General features: G+C 46.2%; 2 protein-coding genes and 1 pseudogene across 4 annotated transcripts; 2 read left to right on the forward strand and 1 right to left on the reverse strand.

Moving 5' to 3' along the window:
* Positions 1 to 480: 480 nt before the first annotated feature.
* On the reverse strand, positions 481 to 13,814 carry COQ9 (coenzyme Q9). The gene is made up of 9 exons (XM_043434862.1): positions 13,659 to 13,814; positions 10,378 to 10,546; positions 9,081 to 9,216; positions 6,063 to 6,205; positions 5,719 to 5,803; positions 3,696 to 3,800; positions 1,861 to 2,016; positions 1,456 to 1,509; positions 481 to 1,128 (listed from the first exon to the last, which is right to left on the reverse strand). The coding sequence occupies exons 1-9, from the start codon at positions 13,732 to 13,734 to the stop codon at positions 1,093 to 1,095; spliced, it is 960 nt and encodes a 319-aa protein (XP_043290797.1). The 5' UTR covers positions 13,735 to 13,814; the 3' UTR covers positions 481 to 1,092.
* LOC122420117 lies at positions 4,655 to 5,094 on the forward strand (annotated as a pseudogene).
* Positions 13,754 to 27,072, forward strand: CIAPIN1 (cytokine induced apoptosis inhibitor 1). 3 transcript variants are annotated; one of them, XM_043434863.1, is made up of 9 exons: positions 13,754 to 13,890; positions 18,100 to 18,281; positions 18,924 to 19,076; positions 20,525 to 20,604; positions 22,065 to 22,227; positions 23,638 to 23,711; positions 24,864 to 24,979; positions 25,413 to 25,494; positions 26,018 to 27,072. In XM_043434863.1, the coding sequence occupies exons 2-9, from the start codon at positions 18,125 to 18,127 to the stop codon at positions 26,126 to 26,128; spliced, it is 936 nt and encodes a 311-aa protein (XP_043290798.1). In that variant the 5' UTR covers positions 13,754 to 13,890; positions 18,100 to 18,124; the 3' UTR covers positions 26,129 to 27,072. The 3 variants fall into 3 exon arrangements, with proteins under 3 accessions (XP_043290798.1, XP_043290800.1, XP_043290799.1); XM_043434865.1 differs by having other exon boundaries at positions 20,528 to 20,604; XM_043434864.1 differs by having other exon boundaries at positions 13,815 to 13,908.
* The last annotated feature ends 621 nt before the right edge of the window (positions 27,073 to 27,693 follow it).

Here is a 27,693-nt window from a genome sequence, read left to right on the forward strand (position 1 = left end):
TGAGAATGCAGGGAGAAGGGGGCCATGTGTGAGTCAGAAGAAAGCTCTAAGAATCAAGTTAGCTGGCACCTTGACTGTGGACTTCTAGCTTCTAGAACTGAGAGACATTTCACCACAGCAGCCTGAACAGACTTACACAACAAAGTTAACTGGACTTAAATAGGGGGCCCAGCCAGCACAGAGGCTAAGAGAATTTGTAAAGCAAAATACTGTGTCAAGGAAATAGTCAGTGATGGACAGGAGGAGCCAAAGAAGCTAACCGGGAGAGGGAAAGACCCCTGTCACCCACATTGTACTGAAGGGAGGCCCGGGCCCACGGGTGCAGAACTCTCACAGCTGCCCAGGAGCATTACATGGCACCGGGACCCTAACTCAGGTCTCTTGGCTGCCAGTTGCAAGCCTTCTCCACCACCCTGCTCTCTGCTTCTGGGGTCTTGGACAGCTGGCATGATCTGTATGAAAATTTCCTACACAACAGGAAACTGCTTCAAAGATATTTATTATAATTGTTTACAGACTCTAAATTCACTAATAATCCTGCAATAAGTGCTGTTTTAACGCAACACAGGGCCTGGGACCACACCTCTGGCCATGCTGAGCACCTGTCTCAGGTGAGGCGGCCTGCCCAGGGGGTTTCCCGGTGCAACGACTCAGGACACTGGAGCATGGAACCCACAGGCCTGCGCTGTGCTGTGGGGGGCTGCCACCTGCGGTGGCCTCAGACCCAGACCCTGACTTGGAGCCCCGCAGGCAGGTTAAGACATGGTCGAAGTGCCTGAGAGACCATGAGAGGGATGTGGGGGGTTTCCGTGACGTGAATGCTGGGTTGAGTGCCGTGTTTTTCGGTCGCATAGCCATGATACCAAAAGGTATCAGGAGGTCTGTCCTGGCATCAGGGACTGAAGTGGCCCAGCCCTGGGCTACGCCTGTGTTGTCCAGTGCCCTGTGGTTTCCAGGTGGCTGTGGTAGTGCTGCAGTCCTTTGGCGCTTTCTCGTCGACACCCTATTCCATGGGTGGCACCTTGTACGTTTCAAAGCCCTTTAAATATATCCGGTTTTCTTCTGGGTACTCTAGCTTACAGCCCTTCTTGCTCACCGGCGCTGGTTTAGGCCTGTCAGGTTCTTGAGCTGACAACAGGATGGAAACAGAGAGTGATGAGACCTGGCCCTGCCCCGGGGACTCCAATGGCAAAGACTGAGATTTCCGAGGCAGCCTGTGTGGCTATGATGCAGAGATCTGATGTACCAGGGTCCTGGGTGTAAGTTTTGTCTTCATGCCAGTAACAAACAGAGGTGGGATATTTGGGATCCAGAGATTGGGACTGAACCACTGCCAGGCACACGATTAGCTTCCCCAATTTAACCACTCACTACAAACTACTCGGGGTGAGTGACATGCGTGAGGAATCACGGGATTGGAGCCAGCTGGGCAGGGATGAGCTGGGAGGTACTCACCGTCACTGCTGCGCCCATGAGTCCTTGCACCAGGGCCTCTCCGGTGGACTTGACCTAGAAGGAGCCAGAGTCAGGTTCTCTCAGGCCCCCACCACTGCTCAGATGTGAGACAGGGAGGTCTGATCAGTAGGCTTACTAGTCCCTACAGGTGGAATCAACAGGGCCCTGTGTCCTGGAAGAAGACTCTACAGCTAACACAGTAACAGAGGGACCACATGTGGCTCTTAGGGAAGGGGCTCGTAGGGAAGGGCTGGGTGAGGAAGAACCAGTCAGGCTCCCTGTGAAGGCCCTGGTAACTGCCAACTGAGGCCCAAGGGGAGCAAAAGAACAGACAGGTGACGAGTCTGGCCCGAGAGGACAGAACGCCTAGTGAGGAGGCTTCCCAGATGCCAAGCCCCGAGCTACCTGCTTGGCAGTGTGGCCCATGTTCATTGCATCGCTGATTCTGTTTTCCAGAAAGCGCCAGGTGTCCTCAAAGTCTGGGGAGGAGTCCTGCATCATCACCAGCTCAGTGGTGTTGTAGATGCCAGCCAACACCGCTCGGCGGGTGTACCAGTTAAACTGCAAAGAAACCCATCCAGGGGGATAGATAGGTCACCACTGTTGCTGCAGGCTGGGGGAAGTCTGAGTGATTCCTACCCAAAACCCCTGGCACACCTGGGCTCCCTCCTGATTTCCTCTTTCCCTCACGGATACACGTGGCCCTCTGGACAACGTGGCTGTTTCCAAACTAGGCTGGGTGTCAGAATCACCTGGGAGATTGAAAATGCAGGCTCCTGGGCCCAACCTCTTAGAGCTCAGAGTCAGCAGGTCTGAAGTTAAGTGCCAGGATCTGGATGTTTATTAAGCATCCCATGTGCCTTTGCTGCATCTGCTCAGCTTTGAACCCACCAGTGAAAAGCGCAAGTCTCCGGACATCTAGGGATCTCCCTAGTGGCTCAGATAGTAAAGAATCTGCCTGCAGTGCAGGAGACCCAGGTTCAATTCTTAGGTTGGGAAGATCCCCTGGAGAAGGGTTATGGCTACCCCCTTCAGTATTCTTGCCTGGAGAATTCTGTGGACACAGGAGCCTGGAGGGCTACAGTCCGCTGGGTCACAAAGATCTCATGTAATTTTCAGGTTTCCCTGGTGGCTCAGATGGTAAAGAATCTGCCTGCAATGCAGGAGACCCAGATTTGATCCCTGGGTAGGGAAGATTCCCTGCAGAAAGGAATGGCTATCCACTCGAGTATTCTTGCCTAGAGAATTCCATGGACAGAGGACCCTGGCGGGCAACAGTCCATGGGGTCTAAGTTCCAGGGAGGCTCTGTGATCAGGCAGTTATGACCAAACCTTGTGTCATCCATCAGTGATGTGAGGGCTTGAGGCAGCGTCAGGCACAGACCGCGACACCTGGGAGAAGCTGAGAGTTCAGGTCTTTCAGCAACTTCTGGCTGTGGCTATCCTGGCCAATCGCTCTTCAGAGCGCTAGATTGGCTGCTTCCTGTTTTACCTCCCTGATTTCTGGGCTTTCTAATTTCATTTTCCAACCATCTCTGTTGGTGGTATAGTCCCGTATGAGGGAAGTTTATTAAAGCACTTTGTTAGAACTGTGGTGGAAGCATCTCCCTGCCTTCCATCCTGGATCCCACAAAGTACCATCGCATATTAATTTTTTTTATGTAGGTGTAGATATATACATGTGTATATACATTTTTAATTTTCTACCAGAAATATGATAGTATTAATAAGTCAGAATCTTTCCGGCTGCCTGTTTAGAGGCTTATTGATTTCTGAGCAAAGCAGGCCAAGATGGGCTGCAGGAAGGGAGTTTCTTTTTAAAGTAATGTCTTAAAAAAGAGTCTTAGAGGGTGTCTGTGGCATTCTTTTTTTTTTTTTTTTAATCAGTCTCATAAAAGACATACACTGAGGAAGTCTGCCACAGAATCTAAATCTTAAGAGACTGAGGGGAAAATGATTATAAAACGGTAGCCCAATCAGCCCTCTGATGCCGTGTATCACACTCTAGGGGGAAGGAGCACTGATGCGTGGCTATAGCACTGGTCCCTGAATGAAGATGACCTAGAGGCTACTGTGGCTTATTGAGGGACCCTCTTCAAACGTTAACCTCTCCTTCCAACATTGGAATGACTCTGGAGTCCCCCTGAAGGGATGTGCGATCAAAGAAATTTCACAAACTTCAGGAGGAAATGCTTAACCCAGCCGTCCCCACCCTCTGCGGGACTGAGGAGAGCACTCACATCAGTGGACTGGTCCCCAGCATAATGCCACATGTCATCCACCATGCTGGTCAGCAGGTTCAGGCTGGGCGGGATGTTGTGAGGGAGCATGAGGATGCTGAGGGCCTGGGGAGAGATGACACAGGAAGGGATACTTGCACATGGTAATGACAACGCCTCACTGCTCGGTAGAGGTAGTAAGGGGCCTGCCTAGCTCTCCTTCTGAGATGCACCATCTCCACCCACTGCTGTGAGCTCCTGGCGTCTAAGGCTCCCTCCCAACTATGGCTTATGGGAGCTGAGGCAGAGTACCCTCCACTGCCCAGTCAGACCCTCAATCCCTGGCATGTGAACTTGGGAATGCAGACAGCCAGGTCTAGCCTGGTATCTTTGAGTAAGGATGGAGGAGGACACCCCCGTTCTGTAACATGGAGAAAGAAGCAGGGATAGGAGGGGAGTCTGGGGGAGGTTCTAGGCCCTGATTCTAGGCCATCCTGGAGCCCAACAGCATCCTGCCCTTGATGCTCTGCTGCAGCTCATGATAAACTCCTTCCAGTTTTTTTTCCCCTAACTCAAATTGATTTCTGTTACCTGAGACCTCAAAATCCTTTCATATAAGCAGTGACACAACCCAGAGATGCCTCCATTAGCAGATATCAACACCGGACAATCCAAGGGTTGTCACCTTACCAACTCTGAAACCCACTGGCTATGGCCTGTAGGAGTTGGTGAGAGATGTCCCCAGTCGGCTGGAAAGTTATCTTGAAATAGCCCAGGAGGGAACGTGCTGAATAAGAAGGCAACCAGGGCCTACTTCATGCACTTGTGAGGCTTTAAATGCAAGGTGGAACGAGTCAGTCCAAGAAATCGAGTATGCGAGCACGGGCAGGGGGCCCTTGACTCTGGGCTGAACCCCCTCACACCCGGCCCACAGATGAAATTAAATATCCAACCATCGCCTTTCTGCTTCCGCAGCCGCCATGGCGCCTGTGAGAAAGCTTGTGGCGAAGGGGGGGCAAAAAAAAGAAGCAAGTCCTAAAATTCACTCTGGACTGTACCCACCCTGTAGAAGATAGAATCATGGATGCCGCCAATTTTGAGCAGTTTCTTCAGGAGAGGATTAAGGTGAATGGAAAAGCTGGCAACCTGGGTGGCGGCGTTGTAACAATCGAAAGAAGCAAGAGCAAGATTACTGTAACTTCTGAGGTGCCCTTTTCCAAAAGGTATTTGAAATATCTTACCAAAAAATATTTGAAGAAGAATAATCTACGAGATTGGTTACGTGTAGTCGCTAACAGCAAAGAAAGTTATGAATTGCGTTACTTCCAGATTAATCAAGATGAAGAAGAGGAGGAAGATGAGGATTAAAACTCAAACGGGAATATTTGTATAAGTTCTTAAATAAAATTTATCAACCAAATAAATAAATAAATAAATAAATAAATAAATATCCAACCATCTCCAAGCTGGGCAGCGGATACCAGTTGATCTGTGAGTCCTCTCAGTTGATATATCTTGACTTTCTTAACCGAGAATAGCCCACATTGTGACGCTTTGAAAAGAGGAGGAGGAAAAATGGAGCTTTAGGAAAGTTGGGGAAAGCCCTTGGAATGAACACTCCAATTCTCTAAGCGTCACACTGACAGACTGAAAAGAAGTCCCACTCCCCTGAGATCTAGAATGCGAAAGGCCTGTTAATGATGACGGTCAGTAAAATCTTCTGACTTTTCTCATCTCCTTCATGGAGCCCTCCTCACCAAAAACCAAGTGACACGCTCGGGCCACTAGCAGCCCACCAGGACGTGATCTAGGACCAGGCCACTCACATCTCCAAGAACTGAGACACAGACGGCTCAGAAGGCCCTCTCTTTGGCTCTCCTCAATTTGACACCTCGAGTACCAAGTACATTGCACATCCCTGGGTCTGTGGAGACTAACAAGCTAACTTCTGAACATCGTGCCAGACCTTCCACGTGAAGGTGCTAAGAATCATAAACATGAACACACTGTCATCCTGGGGCCTGGATGTGGGTGGACCATGTACCCGGGGCCAATGCTCAATGTATGGGATCAACATTCTCAGTCTGGTTTCCACAGCATCCCTCAGGAACTTGTCTGTCTTCTTCTTCCTGGAAGAGAAAAAAGAAAACTGAGCGTCTCTGGGTCAAAGGCATGGGATCAGTGCTACCCTGTCTATTTGGTTCTAGCGGAGAGGGTTCCACCAGCTAGAACGAGACAGGCAGCTACATTTCCGTCCCATCGGAGCAGCTGGGGTGCTCAGTGCTACTCTGCAGGCTCTGCTTGGACTGGCCTCCTGGGGACAGCTGGTGGGGCCTGAGTCCCCCCATCCTCAGCTGCTACCCCAAGCAATGACGCCATGGGACTTACTCTGCCTGGCCCAGCTGTACCAGCTTCTGCTCCTCCTCCAGGACACGGGTGAGCCGAGCATTGCACTGGGTCACGAAATGCAGGATCAGCTCACTGCCGTCATTCCCAAACATGCTGGCGGCTGCACTGGAGAGACCCAGGGACTACAGAGGGCGAAAGGGAAAATGGAAGTGGCGGGCAGGTACAGTGGCCGCGGGCTGCCTGTTCATCACTAGCACCTCTTCTCCTGGCACCAGCAGCTTGGCTTTTAGTGAGACACCCTCACTCCTCATTCTTGGTCCACGCGATCTGGGAGAAGCTGAGCTCTAGTCCCTCCACACTCCCTCAGGCCCCCGGGTGTGATGCAAAGCAGGGGATCCAAGCCTGCATGTGTGGAGTTCACAGCGCCTAGTTCTGGGACATGCACGTGACCAAATCTAGTCCTACGAGGCTGTCTCCGGAATTCCGCTAGTACCGACAGGGAAGAGGGACTCTCTCCTCTGGGGTTGCTGACTCTCTCAACTCATGGGAAGCCCCTGCTGAGAATGAAGGTCATGGAGTGGATAGCAAAGCAGATATTCCATGGAGACAGCTCCCAGCAGCACAAGATAAGAACACTGAGCCACAGGCACTTTCAACCTTTTCTATTATTAAATGAGCTCTACGTCTTGCTTGAGCCAGTTCAGAGCTGAGTTCTAACACTTGTAACCTAGAATTGTAACTGTTGTGAAAAGGGCCTTGGAAAAAGCTCTGTCTTTCTCTCTAGCTCACTTAACCTAAATCTCTTGGAAAGTAGGTCTCTCGGTTATTTAAAAAAAAAAAAAAAAAAGAACCCACAAACTTTTCTTACTGAGTTGTCAAGGGGTTATTTAACAAAGCGACAGAGATCTTTTACTAATCCTGATAAACAACAGTCACTGAGCAGCTACAGTCGGAAGAACCCTGATGACAGCAGGGACAGAGGACAGAAAGAAACAAAAAGACTTTAAAAATCCCCACCGCTGGGAGTCGGGAAGGAATTCTCTTCTGGTGGAAGTACCCAGCCTTTTTGGGCTTCCTTGGTGGCTCAATGGTAAAGAATCTGCCTGCCAGTGCAGGAGAACAGGACGAGAGCTACTCTCTGTAGCTGCTACCTTTAGGATACCTTAATGTTCTCTTTATCTTTTCGGCTACCTGGTTACCAATGTCACGTCTAGTTAACAACGCTTTGTATTAAATTCTCTCTATTCAGGTGATTTCTTCTGATTGACGCACTCCCTGAAAGACCAACTCCGCCTCTCAGAATCTGTCCTGAAGACACCAACCAGAAATGTACTTAATTATGTCGCTGAATCAGATTTTCCCAAACAATCCTGTTACATTTCTGTTCTCTACAGGTGCCGCACCTTTCTCTAATGATTCTCTCAAACCTCCCCTGCCACCTCCAAATCTTTGTGTCTTACCACTTTTTCCTAAATTCAGGTTCATGAGACAACCACACCTACTTCAGAGAAAACAGAAGCCATTCCCTGGGAACTCAAAAGATTCTTCTAGAAACTAAATCTGCAGCTGTCTTCTCCAGCTTTGCCTCTAATACATCGAAGGCCAGTCTTTCCACCTGTTTTCTGGACTTCATAAGTCTTGCCTTCAAGGAAACTCAAATTTTAAATTTTGCCGTTTCTCCTGTATCTTTACCATCACCTGTGTTTCTGCATCCTCTGGCTCCAACTTCCATCCCACTTCCCCCGCTCATACGCTAGTTGAACACTAGCTCTCCTCTGCCCCCTCCCAGCCACATGCCTCTCCATTTCCTTACCCTCTGCTCACTCCTCAACCCACCCCATTACTGCTGACCTGTGCTCCCCTCCGATGGCTGACACTGCAGTCACTGATGTCTAGTAGCTCCGTCCACATGTTGCTGCTTGGCCTCCAGAGCCAGGCTTCTCCAACTCAGTCTCCTTTGCCACCCCACCCTGCTTCACCCACCCTTCAATGTCAGCGGTCCCCGAGAACCTAGACTCCTCTCTCTTTTCACATGACATTCCTGGCATACTCACACTCGTGCCACCCGAGGCAATCTCACTCACGTCCCTGGTTTAATGATCACATACATATACTCTAGTCCAGGTAGCTCCTCCAGTTTCAGGCCTGTATGTGACCCAAAGATCCCTCAGACACAACAAAGCTCAGGACTGTACCCATGATCCTTCCTCAGACTTGGACCTCTTCAGGGGCCCTAATCTTAGAAAATGGCACCACCACGTACCCACACATGCAAACCAACAGGCAACTCAGTCACGCCCTCCTATGTCATTCTACCACCCGTCTCCATGTTCATTGCACTGTTCTAGGTCAGAAAGCCCTCCTCTCTCCTGCATGATTGGCAGCAGGCCCCAGTGACTTGCTCTGCCTCTAATCTTTCTTTCATCCAGCAGCCAAAATGATGGTTTTTGAAATGTCAAATTTAATCCCATATCTTCTGTATCTCCAGGTGGGGCTAGTGGAAAAGAATCCACCTGCCAATGCAGGAGACGCAGGTTTGATCTCTGTGTTGGGAAGAGCCCCTGGAGCAGGAAATGGCAACCCAGTTCAGAATTCTTGCCTAGAAAATTGCAGGGACAGAAAAGCCTGGTGGCTGCAGTCCATAGAGTTGCAAAGAGTCGGACACGACTGAGCACTTATCTCCAATTATTCTTAGAACAAAAGAAAGTATAACTCTTCAAAGTGACCTTTGGATCTTGTCTGACTTGGCCTCACGCAACTTCCCCAGCCTCACGCAACTCAGATCTCTTCCATCACACTACTTATGATCTGCCTTTAGAACCTAACTCCCAAGATCCAATTGCATGGTATATTCTTTTTATATTAAAAAATAATCTAAAAATAAAGCCATTTCTACTGTACAGAGGAAAAACAAGCAAAACCAGAATATCTGGTAGCAGTGAGGGGTTCTGGGACTCTGAGTTGGGCTGGAAGAAAGTGTAAGGCCCTCTGCTCTGGCCAGTATGACTCTCTCCTGGCTGATCCTGGTCAGGCCACCCTGCCCACACCCATGCACACCTGGGCTCCTTCTGCAATGGCCTCTGCCGTCCACCCATGGGCGGGCACGAACTCCAGGGCTGCTGTCAGGATGCGGTGCTGCAGCTGCTCCTCACTCTCGTAGTCCTCCTCCTCCTCCCCGCCCTGGTCGGTGTACCTGAGACAGACATGGGGACAGAGTTCTGACTCCTCCTCTCACCGCCTCCTGCCGAGCAACACAAAACATGCCTGGCCAGAAACCACAGGCACTGTGCCTCCTCTCAGCGCGTGTTGGGAGGACATTTACTTACGTGTCAGCATCAGTGTGTGAATGCCAAGAGAGCAAAAATCACATCGTCTTTCGCCTCCCAAAGAGTCACTGAGAGAAAGAACCACTGAGCAAGGAGGTCACGCAACAGGAAGGGACACGCTCTCACAGCACCCTGGACATCCCAGTCTACAGCCTTATAGCCTCACGCACTGTTTCATTATCCAGGTTTGTACCAAACTGCAATCCGTGAGGACAGGGACAATGGTGACATTATTCACAGGGCCTGGCACAAAGAAGACCCTCTGAATTGAAATGAAAAGGACATTCACTGAGAAACCAGAAAACTGGCTGGGGACACTCTCATTTCAGAGCTAAAGGAGTTTCTCAGGGGCAGGATGAAGTAAACAGAACATATTTAATGGAGACGGAAATTATTATCTCCCTTCTGCCAGGCAATCTGGCCCCACAGAGGTGAACAAAATTCAGAAGGTGTGTAATCTTTGACTCAGTGCTCCCACTGCTGATAAAATCACACACTTTATCACACTATTTTTCATGATGTGAATGAAATCTAAATATCCATCAATAAAAGGTCAAATAAATTCCGGTACTGCCATTTGTTGGAATATTACACAACCATTAGAATCATACAATCTCTGAAAAGACATTAAAGATGTCCTGCTGAGTGAAAAAACAGTCTCTGGAACAACAGGTATAGCATACACTGTAATTAATCATTTATAATATACACAGGGCTATATATGAAACTTGCTTAGAGAAACATCTAAAAGGATAATCACAAAAACGTTAGCAGAATTATTCCTTGGTTTGTGATTTCTGGTAATTTTTTTTGCTTTATTTTTGTGAACATCTTTATATTGTTCAGAACATTTTAGAATGTATAGGCACCATTTTCATAAAATAAACAAAGAACAAGTCCTTTCCAAAGATGGTTTTGAAAATGATGAAAGGTGTGAAGAAGGTGGAGAGGAGAAACGAAGGAGATGCACAGATTCACCCAGGCACTTAAAGTGGACAAAATGGGTGGACAGGTGTTCTGATGCCTACCTGGGGGGTGAACGCAGAGCCTCTGGATTGGGTTCTTCTACGCCCTGTGCCTCAGACTGTTGCTGAGAAGAAGAGGGCGGAGGTTGATGCTTCTGCTGATCCGAAGACCTCAGCTGCACAGCTGAAGCGTGGAGGGCACGTGGTGCCAGGGCCGGTCGGCAGTGGGACACTGAAACAGAAGCTGAGCTGGTCAGTCAAGGACACTCACCAAAGCAGACCCTTTGAGACCCAGGGTGGTAGGAGGGATGCAAGACAAGCAGAGAAAAGCCAGAACCAAGTGCTAGATCCCAGACAAAAATCTGAGGTAAACTGGGAACCTTTTGACATGGTGGTGGCGGTGTTTAGTCACTAAATCGTGTCCGACTCTTGCGACCCTATGGACTGTAGCCCTCCAGGTTCCTCTGTCCATGGGGTTCTCTAGGCAAGAATACTGGAGTGGGTTGCCATTTCCTTCTCCCCTTTTGACATGATGTGTTGGCACAAGCATAAACCAGAAGAACACTTGTCTTCCAGGCATGTTTCCATCGTTTGTTAGGTTAATGGGCAAAGAGCATGACCTTAAAATATGCAAATTAAGAAATAATCTCTATTTACTCAATGAGAATGCTGTGAGGCTCAAACAAAAAATGAAAGTGACTTAAAAATGTTACATATTTAGAAATGCAAATCAAAACCACAATGAGGTACCGTTACACGCCAGTCAGGATGGCTGCTATCCAAAAGTCTACAAGCAATAAGTGCTGGAGAGGGTGTGGAGAAAAGGGAACCCTCTTACACTGTTGGTGGGAATGCAAACTAGTACAGCCGCTATGGAAAACAGTGTGGAGATTTCTTAAAAAACTGGAAATAGAACTGCCATATGACCCAGCAATCCCACTCCTGGGCATACACACTGAGGAAACCAGATCTGAAAGAGACACGTGCACCCCAATGTTCATCGCAGCACTGTTTATAATAGCCAGGACATGGAAGCAACCTAGATGCCCATCAGCAGACGAATGGATAAGGAAGCTGTGGTACATATACACCATGGAATATTACTCAGCCGTTAAAAAGAATTCATTTGAATCAGTTCTAATGAGATGGATGAAACTGGAGCCCATTATACAGAGTGAAGTAAGCCAGAAAGATAAAGAACATTACAGCATACTAACACATATATATGGAATTTAGAAAGATGGTAATAACCCTATACGCAAAACAGAAAAAGAGACACAGAAATACAGAACAGACTTTTGAACTCTGTGGGAGACGGTGAGGGTGGAATGTTTCGAAAGAACAGCATGTATATTATCTATGGTGAAACAGATCACCAGCCCAGGTGGGATGCATGAGACAAGTGCTCGGGCCTGGTGCACTGGGAAGACCCAGAGGAATCGGGTGGAGAGGGAGATGGGAGGGGGGATCGGGATGGGGAATACGTGTAACTCTATGGCTGATTCATATCAATGTATGATAAAACCCACTGAAATGTTGTGAAGTAATTAGCCTCCAACTAATAAAAAAAAAAAAATAAAATAAAATAATAGACTAAAAAAAAAAAAAACATGAGCTGATTAGTTTATCATGGGAAGTTTATCATCTTCATCTTGGGAAGCAGTCCTGAACTACTTTAATAAAATTAAATGAACTGTAAAAAAAAAAAAATGTTACATATTTATATGTCACAGCAAGAGCACTGGATTAGAAATCAGGTGTGAGTACCAACTCCCTAGTGTTTATGGGGTGTCTATTTTCTCATCTGCAATATTGCAACACCCCCATTTACTTTAGGCAAGGGCTTTTGAAAAGTACAGTATTGTGTTCCCTAAGGAAAGGCTAATAACTACGTTTTTTCTTTCCCAGCATTTATACAAAAAAATTCAAACATATAGACAAGTGAAAAGAACTGTGGCATGGATGCCTGTATATCCACTACCTAAGTTCTACATAGCTATCCATCACACTCTTCCTACATTAATCTGTCTCTTTCTTGATGCATTTGTCGCAGACCTCAGTATTCTTTATTTCTAAACATTTTAGCACACACATCCTTAACCAGAGTTAAAATTTTTGCTTTTCTTTTATTGAGGTGACATTTATATTTACCTGTTTTAAATTTTTCACTCTAGTCTTGCCTGTCCAAGAACTTCATCTATACAGAATCATACTGTGGGTTCTGCATATGTACAAGACTTTTTGGCCCAGAGTATCTTTTGGATTAATTCACATTTTTGTGTAGGTCAGTAGGTTGTTACTTTTTCACTGTTCAGTAGCATTCCATTAAGAAACACTACTCGGGCTGTTTCAGTGTTGGCTATAATAAGTAAAGGTGCTATGTACACACTTGTTCAAGTCTTGTTGTGGACATATGCCTTCATTTCTGTTGGGTCAGAAAATCTAGAAGATTTTCTGGGTCACAGGCTTTATTTGTACTTCTCCGGAATATAGTTTGGAGTTATGTATAAAACAGAGCTCATTAAGGAAAAAAAAGAGTCTATGGATCAACTCAGGAAACAATGATTTTTAAAAGAAATACAGCACGTGACATGTGAAAATATCAATTATTTTAGTATATGCACAGAAAAAAATGAAGCATTCATAAATCTTTGAGAAAGGTCTGGGAGATCCCAAAGTAATATTGCAGAATCACTGCAGTCCACGAGATTTCAGGTGGACTACAGGAGAATACAAAAGAACATTATTTCATCATTTATATACTTATATATGTTAATACATAATTTACTTATGAGAGGTGACATTCCATTTATGGTAGTGATGTAAAGGTCAATATTTTTATAAAATCAGATGTATAAACAAAACTAGTGACTATATGGCGGCAAAGGTGATACGTAGATATTGAAGAATTACTTAAGTGGTGGGGAAATGACTGACTTAGGAAAAAGTATTAATAGACGAGGGGCTCTCTGTAGCTGTTTCCTGTGATCAGGGCCCAGGGATTTGACAACGGAGTCAAAAGACTAGGACGAGTGTGCCCATCTGCAACGGACGAGCTGTGTGATCTTGGGCACCTACAGCCCTCTCTCAGGCTCCGTCAACTCCGTGAAATGGGAATGATAAGCCCTACCCAGATGCTCTTGCTCCTCACAGGTCGAGAACGTGGTCAGAAGCCAGCCAGGCGACCACTTCAAGGCCGGGGCGCCGGCGCGAGCCATTATGCCCTTCACCTCACCTTGTTCTCGAGCCGCCCCGAGGCTTCTTCCGCCCCTCACCCAGACCAGGTCGGTTCCCCCCACCACCACCACTTCCCTCCCTTCTCCCGGGCTCGGCCGCCCCCTCACCGGGCAGGCACCGCAGCTGAAGGAGCCTCCAGCCCGCCCAGCGTAGGGCTCCAGAAAACGCCGCCGTCGCCGCCATCTTGGAAGCGGGCACGCGGCCTACGGCGAGGCGACCGCAGCGCTGAGTAGCTATTTCCGCCTTGCCCCGCGCAGTGGGAGTTTTCTCCTCTCGCGAGAGGCGCGAGGTGTGTAGCCGGCGGTTGCGGAGAATCCCGGAGCGAGCTCAGGGCGGCAGGTGAGCGCTCTTCTGAAGGTCTGTGAGCTCGGTCGTCCCCAACGGTCCCCTCCCGACCCATTCTCTCCTCTACATCAGCTCTTTTCCCATTTCCAGCCCCGTCCTTCGGCGGAAACGTGGCTGTGGCCACCTCCCTGAGGACCACAGCTGGGTTTCGCCCGGAGGAAGCCGGTGTGAGGGGCCGCGTTGGCCCTGTCTCCCCTGGGGCCCCTGGAGTGGTGGCTTCGGTCCTTCCCGGGCTGCGTTATCTCCCGCGCAGCCGGACCCAGCCTGCGGCCCGGGAGACAGCGCTGAGCTGGGGACCGGGAGATCGGAGTCTGAGACCCACTACTGCTAGTAGCAAGCTGTTATGACCTTGAGTCTCCGCCCCTCTTTGCAAACATCGGGGAAGCCGAAGTTTCCGTCCTGGGGGTCGCTGGAACCCCAGGTTGTAAATTTGAACCTGTGTCTTCACCGAACCTCCAAGGTGTTGAGTTGGTATAATTGAGTATTCCCAAACTTGCCAGGTTGGAAAAGCCATCAGGATGCTTGTTAGTAAATTGGATCCGGAGATCTTTCTCCTGGAGAATCGATTCAATACCTCTAAATGTACCCGTGGAATCTTATTTTAACGTGCCTCCGGGTGATTTCGATGATCTGTGAGTTTGGGAAAGGCTGATGGCCTTTATTCTCACATTGAGTGCCAAGCTCTGCATGACTCAGGGAGATCATGGACTAGTCACTGAACAGAAATATAAATACGGAGTGCTTCACTGAGGAATTAATCAACAAGGAAGGCTTCATAATAGTCGGAAGAAGTAAATAGTCTGAAGAGATACCGGAGGGCAGGAGCTAAGCATGCCGTTCTGTAAATTTTGTGCAGTTAGACCCTTTTCTGTTTTGCATCTTTGCAACTTTAATCTTTCCATTTAGCTTATCAACTCTAGTCTTTTCAATTACTTCTCCCCTGTGTGAGTGTGGGGGAAGCCTCCTCTTAAAATTTCAGATCCATATTTCTCGATTTTGGTAAAGCCCTACTAATATCTCCATGAGGTTTTGTTTTCTGAGTTCTGTCCACTCATCTTCCAGCTTCTCTCTCTTGTGGAAAATCTAGCATTTACTTGGAGACAAAGTTGTCCGTTTCTTTTCCTTTGAGTTTACTACTTCCTTACAGATTATCACTTTTTTCTGTGTGTGTGTGTTGTGTGTTTCAGTTTATTTGAATTAAAATTTTCCTGATAAGTGTCAGTATTCTCAGAAGTTTTTTTACACATCTGACTTAAAAGGATTTGATCCTTGGTTTGAGCTGAAATCCAAACTTCAATCTTTTTTTTTTTTTTAATTCTTTCCCCCACCTTCATCCTTAAAGGAAGCCAAATGCCTCAAGATTTGATGTTTACAGGTGTCTTAAAAATAAACAAGTGAATCTCCAGAAGTTGATCTCAGATAAATGCAGTGACATGACAATGACTTCTACTCTGCCACTTTAATGAAAGTGGGGCTCTGAGTCACACTTCTAAGTATGTTGACTTAGGTGCCAGACATTTTTTTCCTTATGTCTTTTTAGAAAAAACATTGACAATAACATAAAACTCTGATGATGAATAACATCACACTTTCACTTTTAGATGTTTAAAAGAACACTGTGTCCCATTTTATTCGGAAAATGCTGACCGCAAATGGTGGCAGTGTCTTGTTTTTTGAGGGTTAATGTTTAATAAATGTATTTTATGAGTTCCCTGTTGCCATAGAAGATTAGTTTCAGGGGATATGGAACACAGAGCACTTTCCCGTCTTCTAATTTACGGACACAATCCCACTGGAGTACTGTATAAGATGTCATAAAGTGTGACTCTCATATTGTGTAATTTTAACAATGAAAAGCAGCTTCACATCTCTCCCTGGGGAGCCCTCCCAACTGGCAGGGCTGAGGAGGAACAAGATTTTATAGGACTGTTTGAAGGAAAGGCAAATAGACTGGCCCCAGAGAAGTGGAAGCTCAGAATTCTCTGAGAACATTATTTTATTGAGCTTTATGTGCCAGGCCCTGCTGAGTGCTTTGCATATTTTTATCTTCTTATTTACTTCTTGCCACCGCCTTGCAAAATATTAGATCATTATCCCTACTTTATTAATGAGAGAAGAGAGAGGCTAATCACAGACCCATGGTTATGTAGCCAATGAATAGAAGATCTAGTGCTAGGCAGAACCCAGTTCATTTCTGTTGGAAACCCGTGCTCCATAAAACTCTGCCTCCATTAAGTTTGCTGAAAAGGTCTAGAGATCTGGCCTTTTGCATTTTTCTTGCTAGTGAGTAGCCTTTGGCCCCTTGGTTCTTGCATGAGGGTTTTCTGTGAGTACAGTGCAAGGTTGGTGTAATGGGAAAGGATCTTTTCCCATGGCCCCCAGGGAGAACTTGTTTCAACATCATTCTAGAAACAGGTCGTTTATTTCTTATAACTTCATTCCCAGCAGTCCATATTCCTGTCTTTTGCAGTTGGTTCTTAAATGTGAGATCCCAAGTTGTTCACTTGAAAGACTTGTAAGGGTTCTTCCTCAACATCATGTTACAGTTGACAGCTTAAAGTTTCAGTTCTTGATTGTGTGCTTTTTAGGGATTTAAAAACCACAATTTAGTGAATAAGGAGTCCTGTTTGTCTGATAACACTTGGCATCCTTTTACTGTGCTTTGAAGGCAGGTTGGGATAATAAAGGTATTCCACAAGGAAGGAATCAGATAAAAGGCATGATGGAGTGCAAAATGCCAGGATTTTCCACTGAACAAGGGGAGGTAGGAGATTACAGAGCACCTGGATCCAGAAGACTGAGGAGATTTGACTTTGCTCTAGAAAATAAAAGCCTTAGTAACTCCTTTAGAAGATGAACGGCCAAATCAAAAGTACTATCATATTTAAGGATGCCTGGCTAACGTCAGCATGTTTTAATAGGCTGAAAGGCAAGTCATTTGAAGGGAACATTTTGAAAGAAGGAAGAGTGTGTGTGCCTGGCTTAAGCTCAGTCCCGGAATGTTTGTGGTGACACAATTGTTACTGGGTTAGCCACCTCTCGGGCTTCCCTGGTAGCTCAGACCGTAAAGTGTCTGCCTACAATGCGGGAGACCTGGGTTCAATCCCTGGGTCGGGAAGACCCCCTGGAGAAGGAAATGGCAACCCACTCCAGTATTCATGCCTGGAAAATCCCATGGACCGAGGAGCCTGGTGGGCTACAGCCCATGGGGTCGCAAAGAGTCGGACACAACTGAGCGACTTCACTTCACTTAGCCACTTCTGAGAAGACAGAAGTGTTCCGCTTAAGACCGATCCACGCATGACCTCTCTCCTACAGCTTCTGTCTTCGTGTCATTTGGTAGAGCTATCTGCAAGCAGGGACTCAGCGTCATTAATGTTTAAGAAAGAAAAGGGGAACTAAGTAGGCTGCTATCTTATTGACCTGAGAGCATCGTGAGGACATTGTATACTCCGTCTGAGTATCAAGTGAAAGAGAAAGTTGACTCTGGTGGAAGGAAATTTCTGTAGGTTGAAAGCATGGGTTTTACAGTCATACAGACTGGGATTCAAATCCCAGCTCTTTCTGTATCCACACAACACTTATCAGTTATGTGACCTGGGCAAAGTCAACAGCTTGTGTCCTGACTGTAAAGTGGGAGTATTACCTAGTTTAAGGTTATACTTGGATTCAGTTGAGATAATGTATATTAAAAGCTTTGAAGAGTTTAGCTAGTATTGTTAAAGACATGGTAGATACCATTGATCACTGCAGACTCAGTGGAATTGAATTTTCATATCTTGATGAATGGGGAAATATCATTATTCAATTTACTAAACTTACATATGTTGTCTCTTTTTAAAAACATCTCAGCTTGTGGTTAGGATATGGCAGCCAACTTATTTGCCTCCCTTGCTGAGTCCTACTTCTGCTTAATTAATGTCCTGTGTGTTTTATATTCTGTTCAAGCTGAGTTTTCATATCAAAGAGAAAATAATCTTTGTGCCTTCAACCTCCTTACTTGACTCCCCAGTCAGGATTCTCACCGAGGAAGCCACCTGCCATGTTTGGGAATGTTGGGGTTATGAAACCTTGGATAATGGGTTTACTTAATCACACTCTACTATCTACAGTGAGATTTTCTAATGGGAGGTCAAAATTAGGTGTAATTCTAATCATTGCATGTTTGTCTCTGCTCAGCTTTGACTCTTTTTTGGCCCATAGCTTTTAGGTCCACATCACGGCGGGAATGGCAGATTTTGGGATCTCAGCTGGCCAGTTTGTGGCAGTGATCTGGGATAAGTCATCCCCGGTGGAGGCTCTGAAAGATTTGGTGGACAAGCTTCAAGCCTTAACTGGCGATGAGGGCCGAGTGTCTGTGGAAAATATCAACCAGCTGTTGCAGTGTAAGTACCTGCCCAGGTTGCCTTTCAGGGCAGACAGTTATGCTGGGGGTGCTGCTTTTCTGCCGTCCTTGGCGGCTGGGTTTTTGTTTCGGGTGGCACATGATAGTGTGTTTCGGTTGAGGTATAGTGGACTTAGATATTGTTGATGATTTGTGTAATCAGCTTCTTATTTCTTATTACTTCATGCTTAGCCGCTTAGTCGTATCCAACTCTTTGTGACCCTTTGGACTGTAGCCTGCCAGGCTCCTCTGTCCATGGAATTCTCCATGCAAGAATACTGGAGTGGGTTGCCATTTCCTTCTCCAGGGGATCTTCCTGACCCAGGGATTGAACCCATGTCTCCTGCATTGCAGGCAGGTTCTTTACCCATTGAACCTGTTCCACATCTTTTTTTTTAAAGCTTTAAAGCTTTTTATCCACCTTCTTTTTTTACTTTTCCCCCTGAGCCTGTAAAAAAAGAAGTTAGTAAGACTGCGGGAGAACAAGCATCCTTGCCTCACTTGGTAGTAACAGTGGTATAATAGCATTTGCAGAACAGGTAGGTGTTTATTTTATGGGGCCACACATGTAGCTTTTGTGGGGGCTTGGTCGATGACTTCTGGGGCCCAGGTGACCACTAATTAGAGTCTTCCTTCTCTTCAGCTGCCCACAAAGAATCTAGCTTTGACATTGTTTTGTCGGGTGTAATTCCTGGAAGCACCACCCTGCACAGTGCTGAGATTTTGGCTGAGATGGCCCGGATTCTTCGGCCTGGTGGATGTCTTTTTCTGAAGGAGCCGGTAGAGACAGCTGTAGGTAAGGAGAGCTTCACTTGAAAGACTAGATCTTCACTTGAAAGACCCACTTAAACCCTAAGATTTAACAGGGTTGAATCTTAGGTATGTTCGCTGCATCTCTCTGAGTAGCAGGTATCATTTGGAGATCAGTATTCCTATACTAAACCTTATCCTTAGGGATAAGTTATTGTAAAACTCTGAACCACACATCTGAATGAATTGTGATCTTTGACCCGCTGGGTAGTAAAGTAGAAGGAAACTGCTCATCTGAAAATGGCTGGACCCTTCAACAGGTGAATGGTTTAACTGGTACGTCCACACAGTGGGAAACTATGCAGCAGTTAAAAAGAAAGGAACAAACGGTTGCCACATGCAGCAGTTTGGATGAGTCTCAAGGGAATCATGCTGAGTGAAAGAAATCCAGTCTCCAAAGCTTACATGCTGTATGATTCCATTCACAGAACATTCTTGAAATAACAAAGTTATAGTGACAGGGAACAGGGTGGCCACTGTTAGCGGTTAGGATCAGGAGGAAAGGGTGTTCATGAGGCTATAAAGGGGGTGTGTGAGGGTTCCTTGTGGTGATGAAGACCACACACACACACACACACACACACACACACACACACACGTGTGTATGTAAAACTGGTGAAATTGGGATAAGCTCTGTGGACTATAAGTGAGTTTCCCAGCCTTCATACTGTATAGCAATTGTATAAGATATTACCATGGGGAGGTAAGGGGAAGGGTCCTCCGAACCTCCCTGAACTTTTTTTTAATTTACTGTACATCTATAGTGTTTCAAATTCAAAAATTAAAATATAGTCCTAGAGTGATGAGGTAAGTATTGATTCATGTGAAACTAAAGATAGAATCCAAGGAATAAAAACCTTTAAAAATTTTTTTTGCTTAGTGGTAAAGCTGTCAGAGTCATTCTAGAGTTTTAGCATTTTAACTTAGACTTTCTATCAAAATGTGATGTATTATTTCATCAATTATGATAATAGAAATGAAAGTATTTTGAAACACATAGAGGTGTTTATGTGGAAACACAAACTTGTGATGTTAGGAGCAGATATATCCTTCCTTGCCAGGAGGTAAACCTTGAGTGGCTAACCACAGCGTCTCACCAGAACCATACAAAGGTACTTGAATACAGTTTCTAATCCTCTTTCTCAGTCATTATCCAGCAGCCCCTGTAAGGTTAAGTATTTCTCAGAAACAGAGGGTGACAAGAAACAGTAATAAAGGATTTATTGTATAAGAGCACTTTGAACAACCAAAAGGATTTCTCTAATTAAAATATCATTAAAAATATATATACATATTTATATTGTATATAAATATATTTATATTGTATTGAACAGAATAGGTTATTATTATTCTGAATAGAGTAGACTAGAATAGAGCCTTTATAATTTTTCCTGCATTGGCCTATAAAGCTACTAATTGGGGTTTTCCTCTTAGCAGTTAACAACAGCAAAGTGAAGACGGCATCTAAGCTGTGTTCAGCCCTGACTCTTTCTGGTCTTGTGGAAGTAAAAGAGGTATGTTTGTAGACGACCTTCTTCGCTAGGAATTTAAGCCTTGGGTGATTAAACCCAGTGTCTCTTTGTCAGACAATACAGAGAGAATCTGGGAGAAATAACAACCCTGAGGTGAGGTGAGCAGCGTCACTTAGACTAGCAAGCAAGTAGAGAAGATACCTGATGCCTCGAAGGATGAGACCTCTAAAATCAGCCTCCTCTGGAGAGACTCAGCTTGGGCCCATGTGGGGGCCGTTTTCTGTTCTCGGTATTGGTGCTGACGCCTGAGGCAGAAAGGGAGCAAGACATCTCTTAGTGAACACAAGTCTTAGGCCCACTTGGAAGGCAGTCGCCTGTAATTATTACACAATTATTACACAAACCTTACACAGTTATTTTCCTCAGCTTTTTGGTGGGAGGCTGGAATAGGTTGGAGGGGAAATCCTTTTCTGACAATTCAGTAGAAACATTAATGTTAAATAGAGGTATTCATGGTTCTGCATTCTCCCATGCCCAGATGTTCTTGTGCGAGAGGTAGGTGGTATATCACAGTAGTTGTTATACTTGGATCTGTACATGGCCTCGGACCTCAGTGTCTTTATACTTTCCCTTTTTTATTTTTCTTTTTAGTTAAAGTTCTTCTATTTTTTATTCTAAAATACGGGATGTTCATAAAACTTCAATTAAGACCAAAGAGTTTAAAGTGACATCTCAGACTTTGCTTACACTCCCCTCCCTAGAGGAAGCCACCAATACATTTTTTGGTGTAGCTGTTAAGACATTTTACGCATTTACAAGAGTGTTGTGTGTGTATGTCTCCACATTTTTAATGTAAATCAAGTCACATTATACATTGTTCAGTCACTAGCTCTTTTCCCCACCTTTAGATATGCTCAACATTTATCCATATCAGTGTGTTTCCCACTTGGTTATTAATGATGGAACAACATTCAGTGGTATAAATGGACTGTGATTTTTGTGACCATTCATTCCTTAATTCTTGGATGCAGAGGCAGCACCTCCCACCGTTTTTCCTACCTTTACTGCCTGCTGCTTCATCTCAAGGAACATAAAAAGTGTTTCCCTCCCCCTTGGTTCTCTTTCTCTACTACATATTTCATTTCTAGCCTCTTTATGTGGGCATGCTTCCCCGCTATAGGCTTTGATCCTATTCAACATGCCCGATTCATCTTGATAATTATAATCATTACAGTCCCCACAATGCCTTGCACAGCGCCTTGTACCCAATAGACAGCTATCTGATAAATACTTTAAAACTCTCCGTGGAATGGGCTAACTGTAAACACGTAGACAGAAGGTACGCTCTGGAGAACGGGAGGCATGAGGCCTTGTCTGTGATCTCCCTCTGTCGTGTGCTTCCTCCAGACGCCAGCATGTGACACCCGTGGGGGGACGCGGTACAGTGTCACACTGTCGGAAGGACTGTGATGTGCCCTAATTGCTGATGTCTTGAATTCCAGCTGCAGCGTGAGTCCCTGAGCCCCGAGGAGATTCAGTCTGTCCGAGAACACCTGGCTTATCACAGCGACAGCCTGCTCTCTGTGCAGATCACAGGCAAAAAGCCCAACTTCGAAGTGGGCTCTTCTAGTCAGCTTAAGCTTTCTACTGCCAAGAAGTCTTCCGGTGAGATGGCCGAGGGACATGTCTGTCTGAGTGGCTAAAGGAGGTCCTGTTAGAAACTAAGCCAGAGATCTGAGTGAGGTGGTAAGAACTTTATAGGATCAGCTCCTTCCTTAATTTCTCTCATTTCCAAATAGAAGGATGCTTAATGTACTGCTGTCCTGGGCATATTCAAATCTGAAACTGAAGTGACACGTAGATATTACCTAGTTCGGCCCCTCCTTCTTCACCAGAGGATGCTGAGGCTCCAGGTTCCAGAGTCCTGAGTCCTGTAGCTTCATTAGCTAATGAAGTCTTTCCAGACCCCAGAATCATGACACTTACCCTCTGAAGACCTCCCAGGGGTGGTCGTGGCAGATAAGACTGCCCTGTTCCTCTTCCTGTGTGTCCTTTTCTCTGTGCCATTGAAGTCTGCTTTTCTTGCTTTGAGGATCTTAAGACACTTATAGAAATAGCTCTTCTGTTTAGAAAATTACACCCAGTCCTTATATCATTCTCACCCTTCCTAGCACTGTCTTTTAATGCCCAGGTTGAGAAGAATTGTCCCAGCTGTGAGAGAGACAGAAGTTTACAGGTGCATTCACACTGCTGTTTTGGCTGTCCAACCTGTATCTTCAAGAAATTCCTTGGCATCCTAACCTTTGGATTCAAAGTTCCAGGGCAGCTAGGATCTGCTTAGATGACCTGCCCTGTGGGGGTCTGAGTATCCAGTTGTGACAGTGATCACAGAGGGCACACTTTACCCCCAAGCCCCCTTCATGAGCCAGCCCACACTGAAGCCCCCGGAAAGGGAATCAGGTGTAATTGTCACTGATTTGTTCTTACACTACCACCATCGGCTCCAGAGCCCGTTTTCTTGTCTATAACAGGTTTACATGAGACCAAAGCTTTGCTATTCACAATGCTTTTTGGCACACTTTCTCATTTAATCTGCAAATCTCTTGCTGTGGGTATAGGGAATACTATTAAGCCCTGTGCTGAAACTAAGAGGAGGAGGAGAACGTAAGCTGGAGTGGAAGCTTAAAGCATTAGGCAGACTGTGTCTGTATTTGTGTGTATTTGTGGCTGTATGGAACTGGCCCAAGTATCTAAATCTGTTTCCTTATAAGATTAGGATGACAGGTAACTTTCCTCATGAGGTGGTTAGCAAGACTAAATCAGATAACATACGTAAAGTGTTTAATATGTAGTATTAATATCTGGCGCAAAACAAGTGCTTAACAAAGGATGACTTTTATTACCATGAAGCGATGGGTCCTTCATAAGTGGTTGAGCTGGGCTTTGAGCCCAAGTCTTTAGACTCCCAGTCCAGTGTGTTCCCTGCACAGCCTCAGAGGAAAGCACTTATATGTGTGTGGACCTTGTTTCTGGCTGCTTTTCTGACGCTCGTTTTCTTTTATTGGTTGAACTCAGGGAAGCCTGCTGTGGACCCTGCAGCTGCCAAGCTCTGGACCCTCTCAGCCAATGATATGGAGGATGAGAGCGTGGTGAGTCAGCTCTGTGGTCACCTGATTGTTTTCTTTTAGGCTTCCCTCAGCTCAGTTGGTAAAGAACCTGCCTGCAATGCAGGAGACCCTGGTTCAATTCCTGGGTTGGGAGGATCTGCTGGAGAAGGGATAGGCTACCCACTCCAGTATTCTTGGGCTTCCCTTGTGGCTCAGCTGGTAAAGAATCCTACTGCAATGCGGGAGACCTGGGTTTGATCCCTGGGTTGGGAAGATCCCCTGGAGAAGGGAAAGACTACCCACTCCAGTATTCTGGCCTGGAGAATTTCATGAACTGTATAGCCCATGGGGTTGCAAAGAGTCGGACACGACTGAGCGACTTTCACGTTCATGTTGGGTTGAGTGGTCATAGTTTGGAATGGACTCTCTGAATTTGTAAGTGTGGAAGCATTTAAAACCCAGCCTTGTGGTGGTGCCTGACACTGGTGTTTTTGACTCAGAAGGAAACTCCACATTGTGGCATCTTACATTTCCTTTTCAGCATCTTTCCCCACAGATTTTCTTGTTCTCACTTCATGTGATATACTGAAGACTCTTGTAGGCATGTGTAAACCTAAAAAGAGTTTGTTAGCTAAAATATTTTTTGGCTTCTTCATCTGGACAAGATACCAAATGCTCACTGTCTTAAAATCTCAGATCTGTGCTTTCTGTAATAAAATGCTTCATTTCTGCAACTATCGAGGTTAGTGGTAAGCAAAATAGGTGATGGTTTGTGTCCTCATAGAACTTACAGATTAATTGTCCTCACACATTACCCAAGTGTATATATTATTATTGCCTTTTCCCCTGAAATTATATAGAAAATATTCCATCCCCTTTTCTCACGTGACAGCCCTTATATATTCAAGTACATATAACACTTCCCTGTTCTTCCTGCTCCCTCCCTCCCACCCTCCACACACATATTCTCTGCACATCATAAATGAGTTCCCAGGCCCCTCACAACCCAGTACAGCTTCCATGCCTGTAGTTTACTTGCTGTGTGGGTGGCTTGGGTGTGATGACCAGTCCTGGGTAGGACGGTGGACGCCTTCTGACACACAAGGGTAAACTGCGGCCGTGGCCCGTGACTGCGTCAGCTGTTCATTAGCAGAGAGCACGACTGTGTCATTCATGGCCTCCAACACTCTCCAGGATCTTATCGACTCAGATGAACTGCTGGATCCGGAAGATCTGAAGAAGCCAGACCCAGCTTCCTTGCGGGCTCCTTCCTGTGGGGAAGGGAAAAAGAGGAAAGCCTGCAAGAACTGGTAAGCCTTGGGGTGAGCCGGGGCCACCTCACTACTAAACATATCTTAATGGAAAGTGTGTCAGATGTATAGAAGAGTTTACTAAACAGGTACATTTTAAAGAATACTAAAACGAACACCCAGGTACTGACCACCCAGGTTAAGAATCGGGAACCTTAGACGTTGCCTCCGCCTGCTTCCTCAGTCGCATCTCCCTCCCTCTCCTTCCAAGAGGCTACATTCTCCCATGCTTGGGTTCCTCCTTCCTGACTTTTTCCATAGTTTACTATGTCTGTGTGAATCTCCAAACAATACCTTATTGAGTTGTGGAGCCCAAACCTGACTAGGCCAGGAAGGGTCCATGTCTGCATCTGTGAAGGCTCAAGGGGAAAGGAGGTCTGTCAAGGATTTGGGTGGTGGGAAATCTCACTCATCAGCTCCTGACTTCCCCCAGCACCTGTGGCCTCGCAGAAGAACTGGAAAAAGAGAAGTCGAGGGACCAGATAAGCTCTCAGCCCAAGTCGGCTTGTGGAAATGTGAGTATCTGGATGGTTACTCAGTATTCACAAAGGACTAACGCATACAGAGACCAACTTCAGCTTTACAGAAGCTACTGCCCAAGTACTGTAACAATAGGTAGACATGTGAGACTGTGTCTCCAGGTAGTAGTGGGAAGACGGGTTATCGCCTGAGAGTGGGTAGCACGCTCAGGCCCATAGGGAGGCAGGCGCCTGTCGTTTCTTATTTCTGGCCCCTTTCTTTCTGCTTCATACTGGGCCCGAAGCTACCTAACCATTTGCTACGTGTGGCTATGATTTGAACTGCTGAGAATCCAGAAGTATGTCTACCTAAGGAGCTTTCTCTAGACCTTTGTCTTTCATGAAATCAGAGATCTTAAAGACACTCAGTCTGTGGGTCTCAACTGGACCTACAGATTCTCGCACTTATTCTCTTCAGGCTGCTGTGGCCATCCATATATGATATTATCTTCAGCCCACATCTCCGGGAGAGCTGACACTCGGCTTCTCGCTAATGGGTGATGGTCTCTTCTCTCAACAGTGCTACCTGGGCGATGCTTTCCGCTGTGCCAGCTGCCCCTACCTTGGGATGCCGGCCTTCAAACCTGGGGAGAAGGTGCTCCTGAGTGACAGCAACCTCCACGACGCCTAGGAGGCCTGGCCTGGGACACGCCTGCTCCTCCGCCAGCTCCCGCCCCTCACATCCCACCACATGGTTCCCCCCATCTCCTCTGACTTAGGTCCCTGGCGGGGAGGGTGCTCGGGACAGAGTGGAGCTGGCCGGGGTGTGGTGGTGTGGAGTGCTGCCATAGGTCAAGACCAAGATGTCCTGGGGCCCCGCCACCTGAGCGGGGCCCTCCTTCACCCAGAGTTAGGCGAACGGTGCTCATCTCCAGGAGGCCGAGCTCCCTGCATTAGTGCTGACTGACACTCTCGGATCCCGCCGCCCTTGAGTGTTGACACCTGTCTCATTCTAAGCTCTGCAGCGGCACCCACAGCTCATCTCCCAGAGTTGGTGGTTTATTCACCATGTGGTTTTTGGTGACATGAAGCAAGGGTCTTGTGACCTCAGAGCACCAAGGGAGTCACTCATGGGTTGCTGTGATCATATCCAGTGTCCTGTTCCCTCCACTCCTCTCCCCCCATTCCAGTGTTAATGTGTTACATCTGTGTCCTATTTCATTTCTGTTCATCAGCAGGTATTAAAATGTATGTACTTACGCATATTCACTGTGAAGAGGGGCTTTGTCTGTGTGTCTGTCTGTGTGTGTCTGTGATGTCTGACACAGCCCTCTAAGCTCACCTGGGACCACAACCATTTTTGGAGAGACTGAATCACACCACAGGGAGCCATTCCTGCACTTAGAGATCAGGACCGACCTCCATCGCCTTTAGAAGAGTCCGTGCTGGTGAGCACTCAGAGAGAAGCAGGACAGAAGCAGAACCAACAATAAATCTCTGAGCAGGAGCCCCTCTGTTCTTGTTCCCCGCCTACACAAACATGGACTTGATCTTGCCAGATAGCAAGAGAGATTGTGTGGATATAAGAGACCCAGGTTTTTCTATTTCAACAATAAATAAAAGTGCCCATTGGTATTTGTCCGTTCTGATGGATTTTAGTTATGGGTGTGGCTTCACTCTGAAGCCCCAGGGGTAGGCCGACCAGGACCTGTGAGCATGACAGGACATCACTGCTGTGATTACGTTACATTGTGTGGTGGATGTGAAAGAGTTTGCAGATAAAGTCCCTCATGGAACCCTCATACACTGTTGGTGGGAATGTACAACCCTGGTGCAGCCACTGTGAATATGGAGGTTTCTCAAAAAACTAAAAATAGAACTGCCATATGACCCAGCAAATCTACGCCTGGATTTATATCCAAAAACACCAAAAGCTAATTTGAAAAGATATATGCGCCCCAGTGTTCATAGCAGTACTATTTACAGTTGCCAAGAATGGAAGTAACCTAATGTCCATCAACAGATGAGTAATAAACATCAACACTGAAGGTGGTATATACATACAATGCAACACTACTCAGCCGTAAAGAGGAATGAAATTTTGCCATTTGCAACAACATGGATGGACTTGGAGGACATTAGGCTGACATGAGAAACAAATAATGATACCAGTTATATATGAAATTAAAAAATACAACAAACTAGTGAATATAACAAAAAAGCAGAAGTCACAGAGAACAAACTCAGTTCAGGGGG

This window comes from Cervus canadensis, chromosome 18 (genome assembly GCF_019320065.1).
Source record: "Cervus canadensis isolate Bull #8, Minnesota chromosome 18, ASM1932006v1, whole genome shotgun sequence".
In the NCBI taxonomy this organism is placed as follows: Eukaryota; Metazoa; Chordata; class Mammalia; order Artiodactyla; family Cervidae; genus Cervus; species Cervus canadensis.